General features: G+C 47.2%; 5 protein-coding genes across 5 annotated transcripts; 3 read left to right on the top strand and 2 right to left on the bottom strand.

Annotated features, from left to right (window-relative positions):
- Positions 1-486: 486 nt before the first annotated feature.
- DFJ58DRAFT_69947 (Aspartate/glutamate/uridylate kinase) lies at positions 487-2926 on the bottom strand. The gene is made up of 7 exons (XM_041383553.1): positions 2537-2926; positions 2051-2486; positions 1891-1986; positions 1425-1838; positions 962-1372; positions 670-913; positions 487-618 (listed from the first exon to the last, which is right to left on the bottom strand). Exons 1-7 carry the CDS (start codon positions 2704-2706, stop codon positions 578-580), a joined length of 1812 nt encoding a protein of 603 aa, XP_041239655.1. The 5' UTR covers positions 2707-2926; the 3' UTR covers positions 487-577.
- Positions 2927-4686: 1760 nt separating this feature from the next.
- Positions 4687-6730, top strand: DFJ58DRAFT_732322 (guanine nucleotide binding protein, alpha subunit; the record flags this gene model as incomplete). Its single annotated transcript, XM_041386162.1, has 11 exons — positions 4687-4909; positions 4964-4988; positions 5037-5612; positions 5670-5722; positions 5778-5972; positions 6026-6052; positions 6101-6177; positions 6231-6411; positions 6459-6541; positions 6599-6632; positions 6681-6730. The coding sequence occupies 11 exons, from the start codon at positions 4687-4689 to the stop codon at positions 6728-6730; spliced, it is 1524 nt and encodes a 507-aa protein (XP_041239654.1).
- Positions 6731-8076: 1346 nt separating this feature from the next.
- Positions 8077-8572, bottom strand: DFJ58DRAFT_666333 (kinase-like domain-containing protein; the record flags this gene model as incomplete). Its single annotated transcript, XM_041382554.1, has 3 exons — positions 8077-8195; positions 8242-8467; positions 8522-8572. Coding segments are annotated over 3 exons (396 nt in total), but the record flags the coding sequence as incomplete, so codon positions are not given.
- Positions 8573-10730: 2158 nt separating this feature from the next.
- Positions 10731-12255, top strand: DFJ58DRAFT_807685 (uncharacterized protein). Its single transcript, XM_041391251.1, has 3 exons — positions 10731-11462; positions 11510-11615; positions 11845-12255. Exons 1-3 carry the CDS (start codon positions 10866-10868, stop codon positions 11955-11957), a joined length of 816 nt encoding a protein of 271 aa, XP_041239652.1. The 5' UTR covers positions 10731-10865; the 3' UTR covers positions 11958-12255.
- A 753-nt stretch (positions 12256-13008) lies between these two features.
- DFJ58DRAFT_807684 (uncharacterized protein) lies at positions 13009-13904 on the top strand. Its single transcript, XM_041391250.1, has 5 exons — positions 13009-13225; positions 13281-13289; positions 13341-13523; positions 13573-13669; positions 13718-13904. The coding sequence occupies exons 1-5, from the start codon at positions 13121-13123 to the stop codon at positions 13840-13842; spliced, it is 519 nt and encodes a 172-aa protein (XP_041239651.1). The 5' UTR covers positions 13009-13120; the 3' UTR covers positions 13843-13904.
- Positions 13905-17843: the final 3939 nt, after the last annotated feature.

The raw sequence follows: 17843 nt of genomic DNA, 5'->3' as shown, positions 1-17843 counted from the left end.
CGTATGTCGAATCTCGATCACTGCCGTGGTTTGAAGTTCGAAGGAAAGTCCAATCATGCATCGTTGAGGCAGCTATTCAGCAAGAATGTGGAGAGGGAAGGGTGGTCGGGAGCCCGCTGGATGGAAGTTCCGGCAAAGGTCGAGGAGTATCAGTTAGACGTCCGATTCACAGGGGGTGTTTTTACCATGCTACGGACCATGCTCCCTCGCTCTATTTGGCAGAGGGGCATACTCTCGACCATAGGGGGAGACAGTCGTTCTGTCATGACGGAGAGACTTGGATTGTGAGACACTCGACTTCCCTATACAGTTTATTCCTACCTCACAGTATCACTTCGAATCCTGTATAAGTGCCTTGCAGTCCAGTACCAAGAAGTGATGAAAAGATGTCTGTGAACTGTATTCATCAAGTATCTACTCAACGTCTGGAATAGTCGTAATGAGCAGGAGGAACTACCAGAAAAGGTGCAGCACATTGCCGCGAAGCTGAGCGCAGTAAATCTCGTGTTGATATCGTTCGGTATGAAGATATACTCTACGAAGTCGAGGTTGGTGTTGAACCGAACCATGCAGAATCCTAGCTTTCTACGTCCCGTGCTAGAAAAGCCATGGGACCGACTATTACATGACGTCAGCCTTAAAACGAACATCAAGAATCGATAAACCAACCTCGCCCTCTAGGCCCCTCGGGCTTTATCTGTAAACAGCTTTGATGTATAAGATTGAGTGCCTTGACAGCGTCACGGCCCTCGATAACACACGAAATATTGATCTCGCTGGCGCCTTGGCTGATCATCTCGATATTCACATTACCCTGTCCAAGGGAAGTAAACATGCGTCCCGATATACCAACCAGGTTACGCATTTGTTGACCAACAAGGGAGAGGATGGCCATTTCGCGGTGGACGGAAACCTGGGACTCGTGTTAATTAAGGAGCCTAGCGTCATCAAAGGTACTCACGGTTCCACTCTTTTTTAGTTCCCCCACCAGCCGATCCATAGTTGTCCTGGACAGATTGTCCTCAATAGCCATGCTGACATGTACTTCGCTGGTGCTAATGAGGTCTACAACCACGCCAAAACGATCAAGGGTTCCAAATATCCCAGCTAGGAAGCCGTGAGACACACTCTTTCGATTCGAATTGACGTTGAGTACGACGATGCGTTCTTTTATTGTCACAGCAGTTGGTAGTCGCTTGTTCCTACGCAATTCATCGTTGGACGGAGAGAGGCCCTGTGGCATCGCGACTGGCACTTCACAGAGACCATCGTCTTGCGATACCTCGATATCCGGGTCGGGGTGAATAACTGTGCCACCGCCTAGGGGGTTCTCCACGTTTTTTATTCTTATTGGAATTTTTTGGCGAATGACCTGCAATTTGAGGGATGAGCAAAAGTTGAGATTCGATGATGGCCCTTCTGACCTGCTCCATCGTGAATGGATGTACGACTTCACTCCCATAATAAGTCAGTTCAGCGGCTTCGTCGGGCGATATGATAGGTATCAATCGTGCCGTAGGCACTTTTCGAGGATCCGCTGTAAATATCCCGTCGACTTCCTTCCATATCTGGAGTTCTGAAGCTTCGAGGCCAACAGCCAGAAGAGCAGAGAGCAAATCTGTGTATCCTCGGCCGACTTGCCGGAGAAGCGAACCCGGTACGTGGCCAAAGAAGCCGGTGACAACGGGTACGCGAGGTGTGCATCCCTTGATGCGTTCCCCGACAGCAGCGGCTACAGTATCATAGAAGGCCTGATTAAGGGAACCTTCTGGTACGGTGTCGCTATCCTCGGATACAGGGATGATATCTTCCAGTGATACGTATTCTGCGTCAATGCCCTGTAGACTGCAGATTAGTCCTCATTGAGGAATGTTGATACCAAAAACGTACTTGGTCGCGGAGAACAGCTGTCATCAGTTTACAACCCAATCGCTCGCCGAAACCTATAATGCTGTCCCGCGAACGTGGTGATATTTCATTGATTACCTGGTAAATCAGACACATTCGCGTTAGGTTATACGACGAATAGTAACACATGGACTGGATGCACCTGAGCAGCAAACAAGAAACTACGAAGCCAGTCGCAGTCTCGATCTATCTCGGCCACAATTTCTTGGAGAATCTCTGGATTTTTGACAGATGCTTTTGCAGCATTCATATGTTCTGACCGTATGAGGTCGACGGTAACATTAAATTCCGGTTGAGACTGGCCAGTCTGGGGTGTTATCAGTGGTGTCAATGCACCTGTGGCCGGAGACGAAGGCGATGTTGAAGATCTGCGCATCGGGGAGTTGGGAGAAGTTTCTGATGACCTCCTGAAGATACTATTTGTCGACGGAGTCATGGTACCGGAACCATCGAATAACTTGTGTCGTTGCCGTGCCTCGGAGGCGGCTTTAAGCAGGAGATTGGTAGTTCCCAGAGCCTTTGCAGACCCAGACCGTGCAGAGCAGACGACAGCAATTTTGTTCTGGCCAATATAGTTCCTAAAATGCGAAGTCAAGACGTTCAAAAGTGCATGATAACTAAGACTTACGATACGATATCACGAGCAATATTGACTGCAAATTTGCCTACACTAGTGCCTCCATACTTCTGGACTATCCATTTTGCCTCTGGATCCGTGTTGTTCTGACGTAACATCAACGGATTCGTAGGTGGAAAGGAGGAAGGCAGAGTGATCAGATCTAATTTTGATCCCAACATCACACGTCAACTTCTCCAGAGATAGTCTACAGCCACACAGTGCTAGCACAAAAGACCGAGACTGAGAGGGAACAGGACAAGCTTAAAGATGTCAGAAAAAGAAAAGGCAGACCCTGGTTATATGGACGATGGCCAGCGTCGTGTACATGGAAAACAAAATTGCCGCGCTAACTGCAAGTTGATGATTGACTCACCAGCCAGCTGTAAGAGACCCCTGTCACCCGATGTTATAAGTGCCGCCGGTACGCTAGTAGACCTTGAACATTGTTGCAACTTGCATTGCAGTACATAGTAATAATGTATACATTGCCATAGCACCCTTATTGAATAGGTCGCTGAACTTCAAATCATTGTGAATGTAACATGCCAATCCTCTTTCACCATGTCACTACCAGGCCGTGAGTACATCATGACAGGAAGGATGGATTTGATCAGGTCTCCTTTTGCCAGAGCCTACAGATGAAAGCCAGTCATTCAATCTTCGCAGTGCTCCGATGCGAAGCCTCGCATATAAGCGTCGGCATTTCGCTGTGCGGCAAGGGTACTGCGGGGGCAACGTGTCAGATAATGTGAGGCGCCAGGAACGATACGTTTACGTATGCATAGATAATGAAATGGATGGTTGGCGATAAGCTTAGTGGCGACTCGATTGGTATTTCATGGTACCTGTATTTCCGATCTAGATGGGTCAACATAGGAATATAGGAGAGATGTTCAATCTAAGTTTGGTCGTAGAATCACTGAAGTCACCATTAGAGGGTATGCTACGGCGCAGCGATCCAATTGCAAGACTCACAAAAATAATTTTCTGGCCTGGATGCACAACGTCCAGAGGTGCGAGACGATGATCCGAAAGCTAGGGCGTAGAATCGTACTAGTCAATGACGCAGCGATGGATCGCCACTTAAAACAATGATGACAATCAGGACTTGCGCCCTGAGAACGTGGAGATCCGCTTGGGGCTCGAGCACAAGGTTGTCTCGATTTGGAATGCTTCGGACCGGAATGTGTGGATAGTAATTTCCCGATGATTATACTATACTTGACTGATCGTGGCTTTGTACTTGTACCAGTGGCTAAGTTGCGGGACGAAAAGTATCGGATATGCCTTTTATCTCGTGTCCTGGTAATCCGACCAAAAAGGGAACCCTTTACGACATGCGGTAGTTTTCAGGGGTGCTATCGAAAGAGTGAGAAAGGCTTTACCCACGTCCAGGAACCGGAGAAATGGAGGACCCTCACTTATCGAGAGAGCAAGATAATCTGAAATTACCGTTCAGGTGGACGACGAGGTCATGTATTTACAATAGCAGTATGCCTGTGTATGCCAATTTGGGGCCCGAGAGAGCGCGGGGTTGCCATGTGCAGCATTTGTGCCTTAACTATCTGTCTTGCGTTGAGAGGCAAGCCTATTCCTGGAGGATCATCAGGTACAAGCAAAGCCGCACTTCGGTCAGATAGTGCTCATGACATTGTGTATTCGTATTACAAGGATTTGCCACAGTCATCTTTAAGAGGTGCTTACCAGCATGTTGCTGATAACGCTAGTACTAGTGGCAAGTGACTAGTCAGTCTCGGATATGAAAGAGCAGGAAAAGGCATGGCCGTGATGCGTTGATGGCAATGCCGCGATTAGTGAAGAGGAGGGAACTTGTTACTATCCTGAATCTTGCTCACGTGTAACGCCCACCTGAGAAACAGGCACCAACTTCTACCAACTTCGTCCTGGCCTGGTCCGGTGATTTCTCGATTGGTAGACTTATAATAACAAACCAAGAACCCACAGAACCTACCCATTGCTGGCAAAAGGAGCATGTCCGGCGTCAACCTTCGCCAAGCACTATAATTTGCAGTACGTCTTGTGCCTGGCAAATTACTCCATTGCTGCCGGACCCACCTTTGCCCAGGGACTCTCTCTTACTATCTTCCATCACTTGCTTTCTGTGTTTTTTTACAGCCTGGCATCTCCTACAATTCGCCATGTCTGGGGCAGTTACAAAATCTTCCCATGACTTCGACCCTTTAGACGAGGTTCTCAGGCCACCAATAAACGAAACTGAGCAAGATCGTGTTATCAGGCAAGCTCAGGAAGCAGAGGCACGCAGAGTCAGCCAAGCAATAGATGATTCAATACGAGCGGAGAAGCAGGCCCAGAAGAAGAAGGGTATTGTCAGATTGTTGTTGTTGGGTCAAAGTGAATCAGGTATGTCCGACGAGCTCAATCTCATTTACATTCACTTTGATAATTGGACGCTAGGTAAATCAACCACACTAAGACGTACGTATCAACAACTGCATCAGCCTGCGTGAAATTGAGTCATTCTGCTTAGACTTCCAAAAACTGTACACTCCCACCTGCCTTCCATGAAGAAGCGGATACTCTGGCGCAGCGTCATACAGCTCAACATTGTGCGGTCTGTCCGTACAATCCTCGATGCTTTATCCGACGTTCGACTTCCTACTCTTGATAGTGGAGGTGAAGACAGCGATGACGGTGCAGCCAACATACCCCAGGAGCTCGAAATGTTGCAGATGCGCCTTACTCCCCTACGCCATATTGAGGCATTACTCATTGCAAAACTAATACCTCCGAGCGAAGATGAAGCAGCTTCTGTCATTGGAAGCAGCGCTATTAGCGCATACCACTCTCATCGCAGCCGAAGTAGCGAGCGCTCATGGAGAGCCCAAGAAGTTTTCGTACGCCCTGGAGCCACATGGAAGGGAGCGCTCGCCAAGAGTACTCGTACTCGTCCAGTTTCACTAGGCAATACGGGAATGCAAACTCGGGATGAAGCACAAGAAGTCATCAATTCGTGCAGTTATGACATCATGGCTCTCTGGAATGACAGGCTTGTTCGGGAGGTTTTGCGGCGGAGAAAAATTCGCCTTGAAGAATCCTCCGGCTTGTAAGCGTTGGTTCTCATTCTATGTCTACTTCTACTTGAAACATTCTCGTTTTATAGCTTCCTCAACGACTTGGATCGAGTCACGGCCCTAAATTACACCCCAAACGATGGTGAAATACTCTTATGTTCTGGCAACGAAGGGAACTGGGTTAACCCTTGATATAGACGATGTACTTCGAGCGCGGCTGAAGACGGTTGGCGTCTCGGAATATCGGTGTGAAATGGAGGCCGTGGCTGGACGTGAAAGTGGTACTGAATGGAGGATAGTTGATGTTGGAGGTTCCCGGTCGCAGGTACATATTATTTGCTTCTCTCATCTCACGCTCACCCTTTTCCAACACGTGTTATCTTTGCAGAGAGGTGAGAAGCTCATTCGTGTTCAGTGTCAGCAGACGCTCAATCCCACCTTTTAGCAACATGGGTACCCTTCTTTGATGATGGTCCGTCCTCAATGTGTTTCATGTGCAGTCTGCTTATACGACTCCTAGTCGATGCAATCATCTTCCTCGCGCCAATATCCAGCTTTGATCAAGTTCTCTCTGAGGACCGCAGCGTGAACCGTCTTGTCAGTCACCTGTCATGCTATCGTTCTTTTTGGGGTTTACTATTTCTGTGCAGGAGGACAGCGTGCTATTATGGAAAGCTGTGTGCTCAAACAAACTGCTTGCAAACGTTGATCTTGTTCTGTTCCTGAACAAGTGTGACATACTCGATGCGAAACTCACGTCAGGGATACGGTTGTCGAAATATGTCCGCAGCTACGGAGACCGTCCTAACGATATGGAGACGGCCTCAAAATGTCAGCAGACCGTCTTTACTTGGCTCAGCCACTGATATCTGTCGCAGACTTCCGAAGCAAGTTTAGCGCGATACACCGAGAATACTCACCGCTCCCACGGAAATTCTATGGTTTTTGCACGACTGTTACAGTATGCTCATTCATCTTAGTTCTATTTATGGCTCCTGAATTTGGCTCTGTAACGCAGGACACGACTACGACTGCTGGTATTCTCGCCAGTGGTAAGTCCAATGTGGTCCTTCCAATCTTGTATGTTGACATTATGGTAGTGCGAGACATGGTTGTACGCAGGCACCTCAAGCAATCCAGGCTGCTATAGTAGCTCTCATAAGCTTGAATTTAACGACTGGGCCTCTAGAAAATCGCCTGAAGGAATCGTTTCCGCGTCCTTCATCTACGACTTGCCTCTACGCTCAACACGACACCACGTACATTCCATCCCAATACCTAGATTCGTCGCAACATGGTCATCCCCATTTGCTAACGGAATAGTACTTACGCCCATCAATGGTCCATGACTTCACATCATCTCCTCGCCCCATTTATCATTCTGCCTGCTCTGGAGGGAGCAGCATCTATTTTTCTCCGCAGCTGTAGCACATACTTCAGGAAATCGTCCTATCTACTCATCCCGCACCATTTCTGTCCGCGATTTACGTGTTCATCCGTCCCTTGTTAACTACTGCACTCATGTTCTCTGGATTTTCAAGGCTCCTACGGAGCTGCCCCATAGTTACCATGCATTCGACATACCTGTTTACTTTGTGGGGACGAGCGTGTACATGCTCATTCTCTACTGTACAATTGTACAACTGATGTGCTACCACTCATATATAACTGTTAAACCCCTGTGATTCGGACACCTCGATGGTTCAATAATCTGCAAAATTCAAGCACATCGCAAGCAGATCTTGTTGATCAATCACTATATAATATCTGTTGCGGTGTTGCAACATCGTATGTTCGTATATCCTGATTTTTGCTGGATTCATTTTGTCGGAGGAAAATACGGACTGCATGCCTGATTAACTCGAAGGTGCCCCCGGGGCCCCTAAGACGACAACTAAATTTGTCGACTACATAGCACAACACACGAGGATAACTTCTGATCTTCTTCCAAGGAGCTTGCTATGTTTCAAGTCCTTAATTTCGGATGATCTAGACTGTATTCGTACAAAACGCCCTTAATGTCTCCTCTCGCACACTTGCGACATCAAAGCACAGGTTCCACCTATAAGGTACATCATTAACGTTGCTAGGCACTACGTAGTCTACATATGAACAAATCGTGCGCAACGAAGTCAGTCTGTTCCTAGCAACTCGGATTCGGAAAACAAGGGGGTGTGATAGGTATTAGGGTGTGTATCCTGACTCCTGTAACGTGGTCGAATCTTCCTTCGTGAATCGGTCATCTATCTCTATCATACTCCTGAGCTCAGGCACCGGTGTACCTTGCCTGGAATTTCCATTTACCCAAATCAAACATGGAATCTTCCGTCCACCCTTCCCCTTCCTTGTTCGTTTATATCTGGATGAATGTATTAACGATGTATAGTTCGGCTTTTCTTTAAACTCCAAACCATGAGAATGATCGAAATATGTACGTCGTGAATTCCACGGGAGAGCGCGCGACTCGGAGCAGGTCACGGAGTGCTGAACCAGCTTTCATCTTCTCCATTCGGAGCAGTTTGGTTTTGTTGCTTGGTGCGTAGATGCCTTGTTATGGCAGACGGCGATGCAGGAGATATAACAGGACGTTTCAAGATCATCTCGCCGACTGTGTTCTGCACCTGGTTAGCCCGAACAGGAATTAGATTGGCCTTTACGAACCTCGTCTGAAATGCACATTATAACTGGAATATCGCGGGGTTTCCAATCCAACGCTGCATGCACGGTACATTTGTGCTCTTGTAGATGGGTCGACATATAGCTTCGCTAAACGAAAGTCGAATAGGTACACGATGTGAGACTTCTGCCCGACGCCCATCGCAAAATTGTCAGGCTTGATGTCCCGTAGAACAACTCCTCGGAAATGGGAAAGTTCAATTCTATCAAACTGACAAAACGTGCACAGATCAATATCACAATCGCGGGTGTTCAACGCACTTACCATTTGCAACCTGAGCATAACTGCCGTCTTCAAAGAGAGCTCGCATCTGCATTCTTCGGAACTGTTCGGGATTCGCACCTCGTTGTTCGAGGATCAAGAGATGCGATACTTGATTTAAGCCGCTCTATATGCACGATGGTATGCCTGGATATCCGCGTAGTAGGCTATACACCAGAGCTTCGTAAGATAAGACGCAAAACGTGTCCGATGTAGTCTCTGATTTGATCGCCGCCTCTGAGCCTGAGAGAACATGGGAAGCACTACACACATCTGCTGTGAAAAAGCGCGTCAGAAACAGCACACTATTACATGCGAACTTACCGGAGCCTCGCTCTCCAAGTAATCTCGTCGTTTGATAAATGCTACGGATGCAATATTGCATTATGGAAATCATAGGTTGCTTTGAAGGACAAGACGAGGACGACATGTTCTGTAGCTTCATAGGTAGAGTCTGTAATCCGTCAGTCACTAGGGTGGGGACACATATCACGAGGTTAACTCCCGATTCCAGCCCTCCAGGAAGTCGAAGCAGAACCGTTGGAAAGCCTATCATGCATGCCAGTTCCATCACTCGGTAACGACTGGATGTCACAACAAGAACTTGGGTCTTTTCGACCGTACTGCATATCAATTGACATCGCTCCAAGAAGTCTGAAAAAATGAAGGGGTTTTGGCTGAAGAGATCCGAAAAGGGCGCAGATTGATTGTCCACAGAAAGACCAGACGGAAATTGGGGGAAGCGAAAATGACTTCGTGTCCGAGGTCGGAAGACCGAGCAGCACATAGCCGTGATCCAGGAGCGTCCCCACAGTTTCTTCTGCATCGGCATATAAACCAGGTTGCAGGACAATCTGGACTGCTTCCGGGAGGACCGTTTCACTGAACGGCGCTTCCGGAACAGTGCAAACATCCTCCAAAGGGTGTCATACTATATCGGTATAGGGTACGTCAGCATTGTTTGTGTCTCATAAGTTCGCGCTCGAGATAAACTTCAGACAGTCGGTCTTTGTCGGAATGTGTTGGCGATAGCAAATGCATAGCGCCATATATAGCACCACCACGATCCTGATTGCGGATGAGCAACTTCAGCGTGAGATTCGAATATGAAAACCCACAATCATGGTATCAAATTTATATATCGAAGGTAAGAACTGCAGTGGACGTAGCGGACACAGGAGGTGCGCAGAGCGGGGTGAACACCACCCCAGTCAGAAGCTAGTTCCAGGCTTTGCGAGCTGTTGTCGAGAACAGGTGGGTCTCCGTCAACCAGAATGTTAAAGCATAGATTTCGTCAAAGGTCGGCACATCCCCAGCAAACGAATAATCCGGCAGAAAGAGGCACATGCTTCGTCGAGCAAGCGCATAATAAAGCTGTGAAAGCCAATTTTCCATTCCGTCAGAAGTCAACATTGCATCATACTTTGCAACCTGTCTCTCGACTTCGAAGTCCAGTTTACAGCAGCAGTGAGACACCCGTCCATGAGTAGTCCGCAGCAAGTCTGAAATGTGTGAGGGGGGAAAGGAAGCCAACAAAGCACAGGCAGCGTAATGGTTATTGAATGGCAAATCTTGATAAATAGATGGCGGTTCGACAGCAGACAAGTTGAAACTTTACTCTGTGGTTCGAGGTATTCGAACACATAATCGCTTCGCTTATTCAAAAACTCACTCTGTGACACGTCACTCCACGAATCCCATCCGTCCTCCACGGCGTCGCTGCCACCGGACCAGCGTTCATTCTTCCCGTATTATTCTCTCGTGTTTATCCAAGACAGGACGACGGAAAGCGAGGTAACTAAATTCTTCAACTTGATGCGGGAGGTTACCGGTGAGCCACGGTAACTCGCACGGGCTTGCAGTCCGAATCCTCGACAAGCCTCGGAAATGTATGGACGTAGAGAGTACCTCCTTCTGGATGCAAGGGCGGTTCAACGTGCAATGATTTCATACCTTCGATCAGTGACCATCCCAGAGCAAAATAGCACCTCTCTTGAGGCCATAGCATGATGTCCAAGAAGCGGAGCGTTCGGGCATGAATTTTGCGACGACAAAAGAGTGAGGCATTCGACGAAATATACGACAAACTGGCTTGCACGATTGGTACTGAAAGTCAACCTTCGGATGTCAGGGAGGCCCGAATCTGACTCTGAGCTGACTCATCACGACCTATAATTGTCAATTATATTTCGTCTCGACAAATTACCACCGTGTCACGATCATTAAGTTAACCAACCAAAGTACTCTTGGAGGCTGAACCAACGAAAGAGCTCCAGGTTTCTCTCGGCGACCCGCGCTTGCAATCAGTAAACCTCTTACCTCATCCTTCAACGTTCAAAACTTAGAAATGTCAACTTCGACGCCACTGGCAGAGGCCTCATTAGATGTGCTCGTCCGCTCGTTCATGATGATCATATTCTCCGAGATAGGCGACAAAACCTTTTTAATCGCTGCAATCCTCGCAATGCGCCATCCGCGTTTCACCGTCTTCGCAGGTGCCTTTGGGGCTCTTTTCCTCATGTCCATGCTGTCCGCAGCATTGGGTCACCTCCTCCCAACTCTCATACCAAGACAATGGACGCAGATTTCAGCCGGGATACTCTTTCTGGTATTTGGCAGCAAGATGATGATGGAAGCACGGGGAATGCAAGGAGGGAACGAGAAGATACAAGAAGAGATGAAGGAAGCGGAAGAAGAGATTGAAGGTGATGAAGAATCGGGGGATGCGATTCCACTTGAACGCCTCGAGGAGGGAGAGGGTGATACAGCTCCTCCACCAACGTACTCGAGAAATCGGAGTAAAAGTCTGGGTATTGCAGAAGGTGTTCGAAATTTCTGCAGTCTCATATTAGGTCCGGTCTTTGTTCAAGCCTTCGTCCTTACTTTTGTTGGGGAGTGGGGAGATAGAAGCCAGATTGCTACGATTGCTTTAGGTGCTGCTCATGTGAGTCTCTATTTCCATCAGACAGCTTGTTGGTGACGCTCTTCCAGAATGTCTACCTTGTGACGTTAGGGACAGTCATCGGGCACACGTGTTGTACTGCGCTGGCTGTAATGGGTGGGCGTTATGTATCGACCAAAATTTCCGTCAAGCATGGTAAGTTTTCCCCTCGACCACTGTCCTTTTATGTCAAAAATTTCCCCTCTGCCTTGCGCTTCTTTCAATGCCATGCCATCTATTTCCCCTGAGGTTAGCGCATGCAACGTTCCTGGATTTTTTGCTGTGTTCCCATTCCAGATGCTACCTGTTGCAATTATATGTGTTTCCTTCTTGTTCATCATTCTTGTCCTCTGCCTGCTTCGAGACTAACCACTGGTGTTTGCAGTGACCCTAGGAGGCGCAGTTCTTTTCCTCATATTTGGCGTCATCTATCTCTATGATTCGTTTGCCACTTCTGCAGAAGAATTCTCGATACCTATCAGTCCGGCTGGCCAGTAATATCCATGTCTGTGGCTCATTGCCGTTGATATGATTAGACTTCAGTGGAGGTTGCCCAGCAATTTAGCGTGGCGACATTATATCCCCAGCGGTACCTACTTCCACTTGATTATTTAACTCCCTAGCATATAATTATGATACACTACCTGATATTCTGTCTTGTGCTTGACAATGACATTAATATCGCTGTACTATGGCATTGCGCGGTGGTCTCATACGTAGTTGACAGTCCAGTTTCCATAGGATGAGCTCCGCCACATTGTAACTATTTATTACATCAAATCAGCGATGATATCCCCATGAGCCTGAGGCGCGCAGTGAGGGTCCTAAGGACTGGCTGCTTAGCCTCGCATGTCACACGTCTCGTACTACGATGCCGATAATACCGTGACTCATACCGTCATATGGGAGCTGGACTCAGAATCTTTTTGCGCAAACAAGTGCCAACACCGCGGCAGCCGCTGGAGTACTTCTGTTCTTCTGCAACATCCTTACACGCAAACTTAATTTCAGCCTCAGATTTAGTCCCTACTAGCACCACGTCGAGAGGTGCTCGGAGTAGTTCATTTTGTTTCAGACATCTTCTACCGAAGTACAACACGGGGGTTTAAATTCCGCTTGATTATTGCTTCGTGACTGATTTGAAACATAGGAGATACTGAGAGTCGAGACAGACCTCTAAATAGACTATAAATTTCTTCGTTGGGGTCGGGTCGGTCTCTCTTGAGTGCCTGCCAGGTTGACTACCGGAATGTTCACCCTATTTCTAACGCCTGTCCACTCATAGTACTAATACGATTTAGGGTTATCAATAACTGTGACGGCTCGCGAATTCGTGTAACTGGAGCCTAATATGTGTGTTTTCATGGTATAGAGCTGAAAAGTGAACAGTATTATACATCCTACCTTGCTTGGCTAATACCCACATGGCCCTACTAACATTATTTATATAAGGATCCACCCAGCTTCGGGGAAGAAAATGAACACTCATGGCCAATCAAGCTGTCAAGGCAGCAGAGTCCTCCGATAACGAGCAAGTGGCCTGGACACTCTTGGATCATTAACTGATTGGTTTTCCTAGGCCGCCCGGGTTTCCGGACTGCTGGAAGGTCCCACAGAATCGTGTATTGGCCTTGCTATTTCATGCGCTCTGTTTGATCTCGATGACAAGACCCACCCTTATCCATTATTGGCAGATAAACGGTGACGTTGAATGGAAGGAACATAAGAAGACGGTCGTTGGTAAACTGAAAAATGTCAACATTGTGGTAAGAAACATCAGAACGTCCCCAGCTGTCTCCTGATATGTATGTGGCATTACAGTCTGGCTTGGTAATGCTCTCAGTAATCAAAATATGACGGAAATATAACACTACATTGCAGGTCCTCGCTGTTTCTGCAGTCTTCCTTTCAACGCAGCCACCCTTGTCATATTTTCTTCCATACACGAAGCGTGTGTGCTACATTCTAACCCTACTGTCATTTGCGCATGCCCTCGGTGGTTTGATGTGTGGCTTAGCCGTGGCGAACGTATACCAGGAATGTGAGCAAGAATGGATTAAAAGAGTATGTGACAAAATCGAATTTGCAACTATGGCTCTTCACGCAATTACAGGTTATGACATGCACACGCTTTCGACTGTGCTTTTCACTGTTATTAATAAGTTGGGCCAGTGTATCTCTCACCCTTTCTATCCTCCTTTTGATGTTAGGTGAGCAGTCTACCTTTATGATGTGACATATCTAATGGCATTCCATAGCTCTTGTGATCGCGGCTTATACTTCTGGAATATGGTGGTTTCAATTCATGGTGACAATGGAGCTCATGTCCTGGGTGTGGCTGCCAACTTTCTTTGCCTGGTTTGCACTCAGGCCGCCATCATGAAAGAAACCGAATCAATCCAATCAGACGTAAAACACGCGGCAGGATGTCGGGCTAGTTATCGTGGTAAGCCTCCAGTCGCATCTGAGCACATGTAGCCATCGTGTCGACCACGATTTGTATAGTAGTATTGGGTGTAGAACTCATGTGTACCTCGACTTTCTATGTAAAGTTGCATCCCAAGAAGGTCATATATAAAAGCAGCAGTCCCCACACTAGACCTTCCGCAAACTGCTGTATCATCTAGCATCTTCTATAATTACGATTACATGTTTCTGTCATCAAAAGTAATGTCAGAGTCGCTGTAAGCACCCGGCAGTAAATGAATTGTGCTGCAAATACGAACTTTGCGCAACGCGCACCGCACGTGGTGCGCACGCCGTGGAACACGCAAATAATAAATATGCAGACGGCCTTTCAATGAACAACAACTAGAGTGAAAGTGTGCACCAAAGACATGCCACCTGAGCCAGTTTTTCGACTTAACCAGAAGTAACTGGGAATGTTCTCAGAACCAGCGTGCGATTTTGCACACTCGTAAGATGAAGTATCAATATAAAATGATATGCTATATGCACCCACACCATCTTCGACTGCAAGATGAGTCTGTCACGGGATATGCCTCCGCACCAGAGCGGTTCAGGTCAGGACTGTCAAGGAGTTTCTGAAACGAAGCAATGTACGGTCGTAGAATGTAGGGTTGAGCACGGGTGGACCCGCGGGTCGCTGGAGCCACACCACACCCGCTACGGTACGGGTGTATATCGACCCGCCAATTCTACGGGTATGAACGGTGTTTGCGGTGTACCGCGGGTTTTTCACAGACCCGCGGGTCATATAGTATTTTCGAGTGCTGGAGACGGCGAACACCTCCGATTCATTTGTGTGCTGCGCAGGGGAAGAAGTGGCAAACACGACCATTCACGTTCTGAATGGCAACATGATCGGTGTCAAAAATGCATAGACAGGTGAACGCAAATTCTTCTTGAGTTTTTCTGTATTGAATTGGTAAGGCACTTACATAGTACAGTAATATCAGCAGAAGTCTTACGAAGTTCCGCATCCAGGTTTTCTTCGTTGTCAGACTTTGCTGCCGTGTCAATACCATTGTCATCAATTACCGATGGCTCGGGCGATGATGACGGTGATATCGAAGACGATTTTGACAAGTATGATTGGATCGAAGACTGGTCGGCCTTCTTTAAGCAGCGCATAATCCACTGGAACATCAGCATAATCAGTGCAGTCAATTGTCACTCCGAATCGATATTGCTACTCGATGAACCTGCGATCAAAGCTTCGAAAGGATGGGTGGAGGCTGAGGGCTCTACACCCATCCAACACCGCAAACCGCCACGGGTAAGCACGGTGTACGTGCGGGTCTCCATAATCCACACCGCACCCGCGCCCGTGCTCTACCCTAACGGCACGACGGCATCTAAGTCTGTTAGGACGAAAGGAGACACTGTCAGAAAATGAATTATTACGACAGGTTGAAATATACCTAAGTTACACTGGCAGTTGAAGTGCTGACGCGCAGGGTGGGGCTTGACGAACGATGCGTAGGTTTGACGTGGCACTGACGCGGCATGATCAGATGAGGTCTGACGCAGCCGTGACGCGGCATTGACGCGGTATGTGCTATGCTTGATGCGGCATGGGCAAGTGTGGGGATTGACATTAGTACGGAGGCTGCGAAGATGTTGGGGTGAATTTGTCGTGGTATGAATGGTGTCTGAATGAGACTTGAAATGATAACACAGTGCAGAGGCTGCATCGGACTGGACAAAGTGGGGTCAAGGCTTACCAACACAGTACCAGTGAAACAATACTTCACACCAGTGCCTCTGAAAACTAATATTAGTTCAATGATCAGAGGCAATACACGACAAACACAAGATGCATACTACCAACATACTACATTCCCCAAGTAGTACGAACGCGGAGGACAAGCACCGTAAATATGGTGAGAAGCAAATCCAGCACTCCAGGGACCTAAACGCAGATGGACATTCATATAATGTATTGATCATTAATTAGCGAGGATTCAAAGCGTTTGGAATTCATTACATAATGAATTCCAAGCGTTTTGAATCGGGCGACATAAGATGGTGTTTGAAACTTGAAGCCCAGTGAAAATCGACAAGAATGAGGTAGATACGTGCCGATAGACGTCTAAGTACAAAATGAGACGGATACAAATCGAAGAAATTCGAGAAGGCAAAACTCTAATTTCGTGCAAACGCAAAGAATCTTTCCAAAGGTGAAAAAATGCAAACATATCAGACCTCGATTGTGTAGTACTTTGCAACTTTGCGACAAATTTTGCACCTGCATGCATTCAATGCACGTGTGTATTTTGCACAAGTCCATAACCGTATTTGCATTATGTTTATTGGAGTCCTAGTACAGTTGAACCACTCGCCTCATTTGTTCGCATTAGCTCTATATTGATATGTTTTTCAAGCCAAATCGAGTGATAATGTGCATGTAAATGTCTATCTAAAGATCTAATGCCATTGAGAATCCTATCTAAACGTTAAAAACTCGTCTCGATCTCTATCTTTTTGCGTCTCGAAAAGTCACAATTTAGGGATATACCTCGAAATGGGTCGATAGAATTGATGTCCTGATTTTTTTTCTATGTCTATCGTTACATATCTACCTCTAACTTGTCGATTTTCACTGGGCTTGAAGCTTGAAGGATTTGTGACAGTGCCGCGTCACGTACGCAGCATCGATTTCACCTGGCCCGATTTGGATATGTCAGACTAAAGACGGTATTTCTCAGTATCTCTCTCAAACCATCTCCATATGCCAGACCAAAGTGAGTAGTTTTTTATATTTATTTTCTAAACAGCTGATGTTTATTTGAAGCGGTTGAATCGCAATACGCAGCAGGTAGCGCACGTTCCGCTCATAAAGTCACCAGATCTTCGAGTTCCTCCACCTGTACGAAGCATGTCCTCCTCGTCGACCACACTGACTTGCTTGCAGGTACATCTACCATCTGACATCCACCCTCTCCCTGATAGCGTTGCTCTATATCCATGTACCTTTAACTCTCGAACAATCTCACTCACCCAAAAGCTCGCAGTTCATCTATCCACACACTAGAATCGCACATACTCACAGTCGAGTCTTCTCGGTGCATGACACTCGCGGCGCATACGGCGAGGAGAGAGGTGTATCTTTGTGCGAGAGAGGATGGGCGTGAACGGCGGAGAAAGGAGGCACTCAGGCTGTTGCACCGGGTTTTGATCCTGCAACGACGCTTGTGCCTGTTCGTGCTGAAGTTGCCGAGGTTAAGACGGACGTGATGGATCAGCTCGTGGACCAGCTTTCCAAGTTGGAGAATGCTAATTGAGTTGCTGGGAATATCAGGTCTTTCATCGGAAAGGATACTTTGACTCAGGTCACCGTACTTACAAGTTTGTAATTCTAACATTCTTATAGTCTCGTAATCTAATCTTTCTTCTAGTCAAGACAGTATTTCATTCGAGTGTTGGATGCAATCATTCGGCCTCTCAAACTCACGGATCAGCATAACATGCATTTATCTCCAGCATCGATCATAGTGGTCGAAGGGTACGTGCTGGTCTCCCGACTTTTATAGTTTCTGCTTCCACACTTGCACTTCCCCATTCCTTCCTCTGGTTCCGGGACACTGGCACAAGCACCGTGATATAAGGGGACAAATAATTGTTGACCGACACTCTTGAGCTTGTCGCTGGCTACAACCCTCAACTCCTTCACAGCATCGACTGCCCCCTATCCCTGTTCTGAGTCTCGTCTCTCCAGCCTTTCGAGAACGTGATCCAAATTTCTGACGAGCTGCTTGAGATCAGATTTCAAAGCAATCTGCATATACTTCCTTGCGCCTTCAGCGAAGAACGTGGAGGAACTCGAAACATTAATGTATGTCGTCAATCATGTGGCAAACATAGGTCGATGCGCTTCTCATCATTTTCACCCATGTTGATCCATGATAGAAGCGAACGGTA

This window comes from Suillus subalutaceus (assembly GCF_016647625.1).
Source record: "Suillus subalutaceus strain FC151 chromosome Unknown DFJ58scaffold_122, whole genome shotgun sequence".
Taxonomy (NCBI): Eukaryota; Fungi; Basidiomycota; class Agaricomycetes; order Boletales; family Suillaceae; genus Suillus; species Suillus subalutaceus.
This window is presented reverse-complemented; position numbering and strand designations above follow the sequence as displayed.

What these genes read in the sequence shown, in the direction of transcription:
- DFJ58DRAFT_807685 (XM_041391251.1), top strand. Translation starts at nt 10,866, where the DNA reads ATGTCAACTTCGACGCCACTGGCAGAGGCCTCATTAGATGTGCTCGTC. An exon ending in TTGCTTTAGGTGCTGCTCAT is followed by an intron (nt 11,463 to 11,509) that starts GTGAGTCTCTAT and finishes ACGCTCTTCCAG; the next exon opens with AATGTCTACCTTGTGACGTT. An exon ending in CAAAATTTCCGTCAAGCATG is followed by an intron (nt 11,616 to 11,844) that starts GTAAGTTTTCCC and finishes TGGTGTTTGCAG; the next exon opens with TGACCCTAGGAGGCGCAGTT.
- DFJ58DRAFT_807684 (XM_041391250.1), top strand. Translation starts at nt 13,121, where the DNA reads ATGACAAGACCCACCCTTATCCATTATTGGCAGATAAACGGTGACGTT. An exon ending in AGCAAGAATGGATTAAAAGA is followed by an intron (nt 13,524 to 13,572) that starts GTATGTGACAAA and finishes ACGCAATTACAG; the next exon opens with GTTATGACATGCACACGCTT. An exon ending in TATCCTCCTTTTGATGTTAG is followed by an intron (nt 13,670 to 13,717) that starts GTGAGCAGTCTA and finishes GGCATTCCATAG; the next exon opens with CTCTTGTGATCGCGGCTTAT.
- DFJ58DRAFT_69947 (XM_041383553.1), bottom strand. Translation starts at nt 2,706, where the DNA reads ATGTTGGGATCAAAATTAGATCTGATCACTCTGCCTTCCTCCTTTCCA. An exon ending in CAGCTGTTCTCCGCGACCAA is followed by an intron (nt 1,839 to 1,890) that starts GTACGTTTTTGG and finishes TGCAGTCTACAG; the next exon opens with GGCATTGACGCAGAATACGT. An exon ending in CGAGGGGCCTAGAGGGCGAG is followed by an intron (nt 619 to 669) that starts GTTGGTTTATCG and finishes GTCATGTAATAG; the next exon opens with TCGGTCCCATGGCTTTTCTA.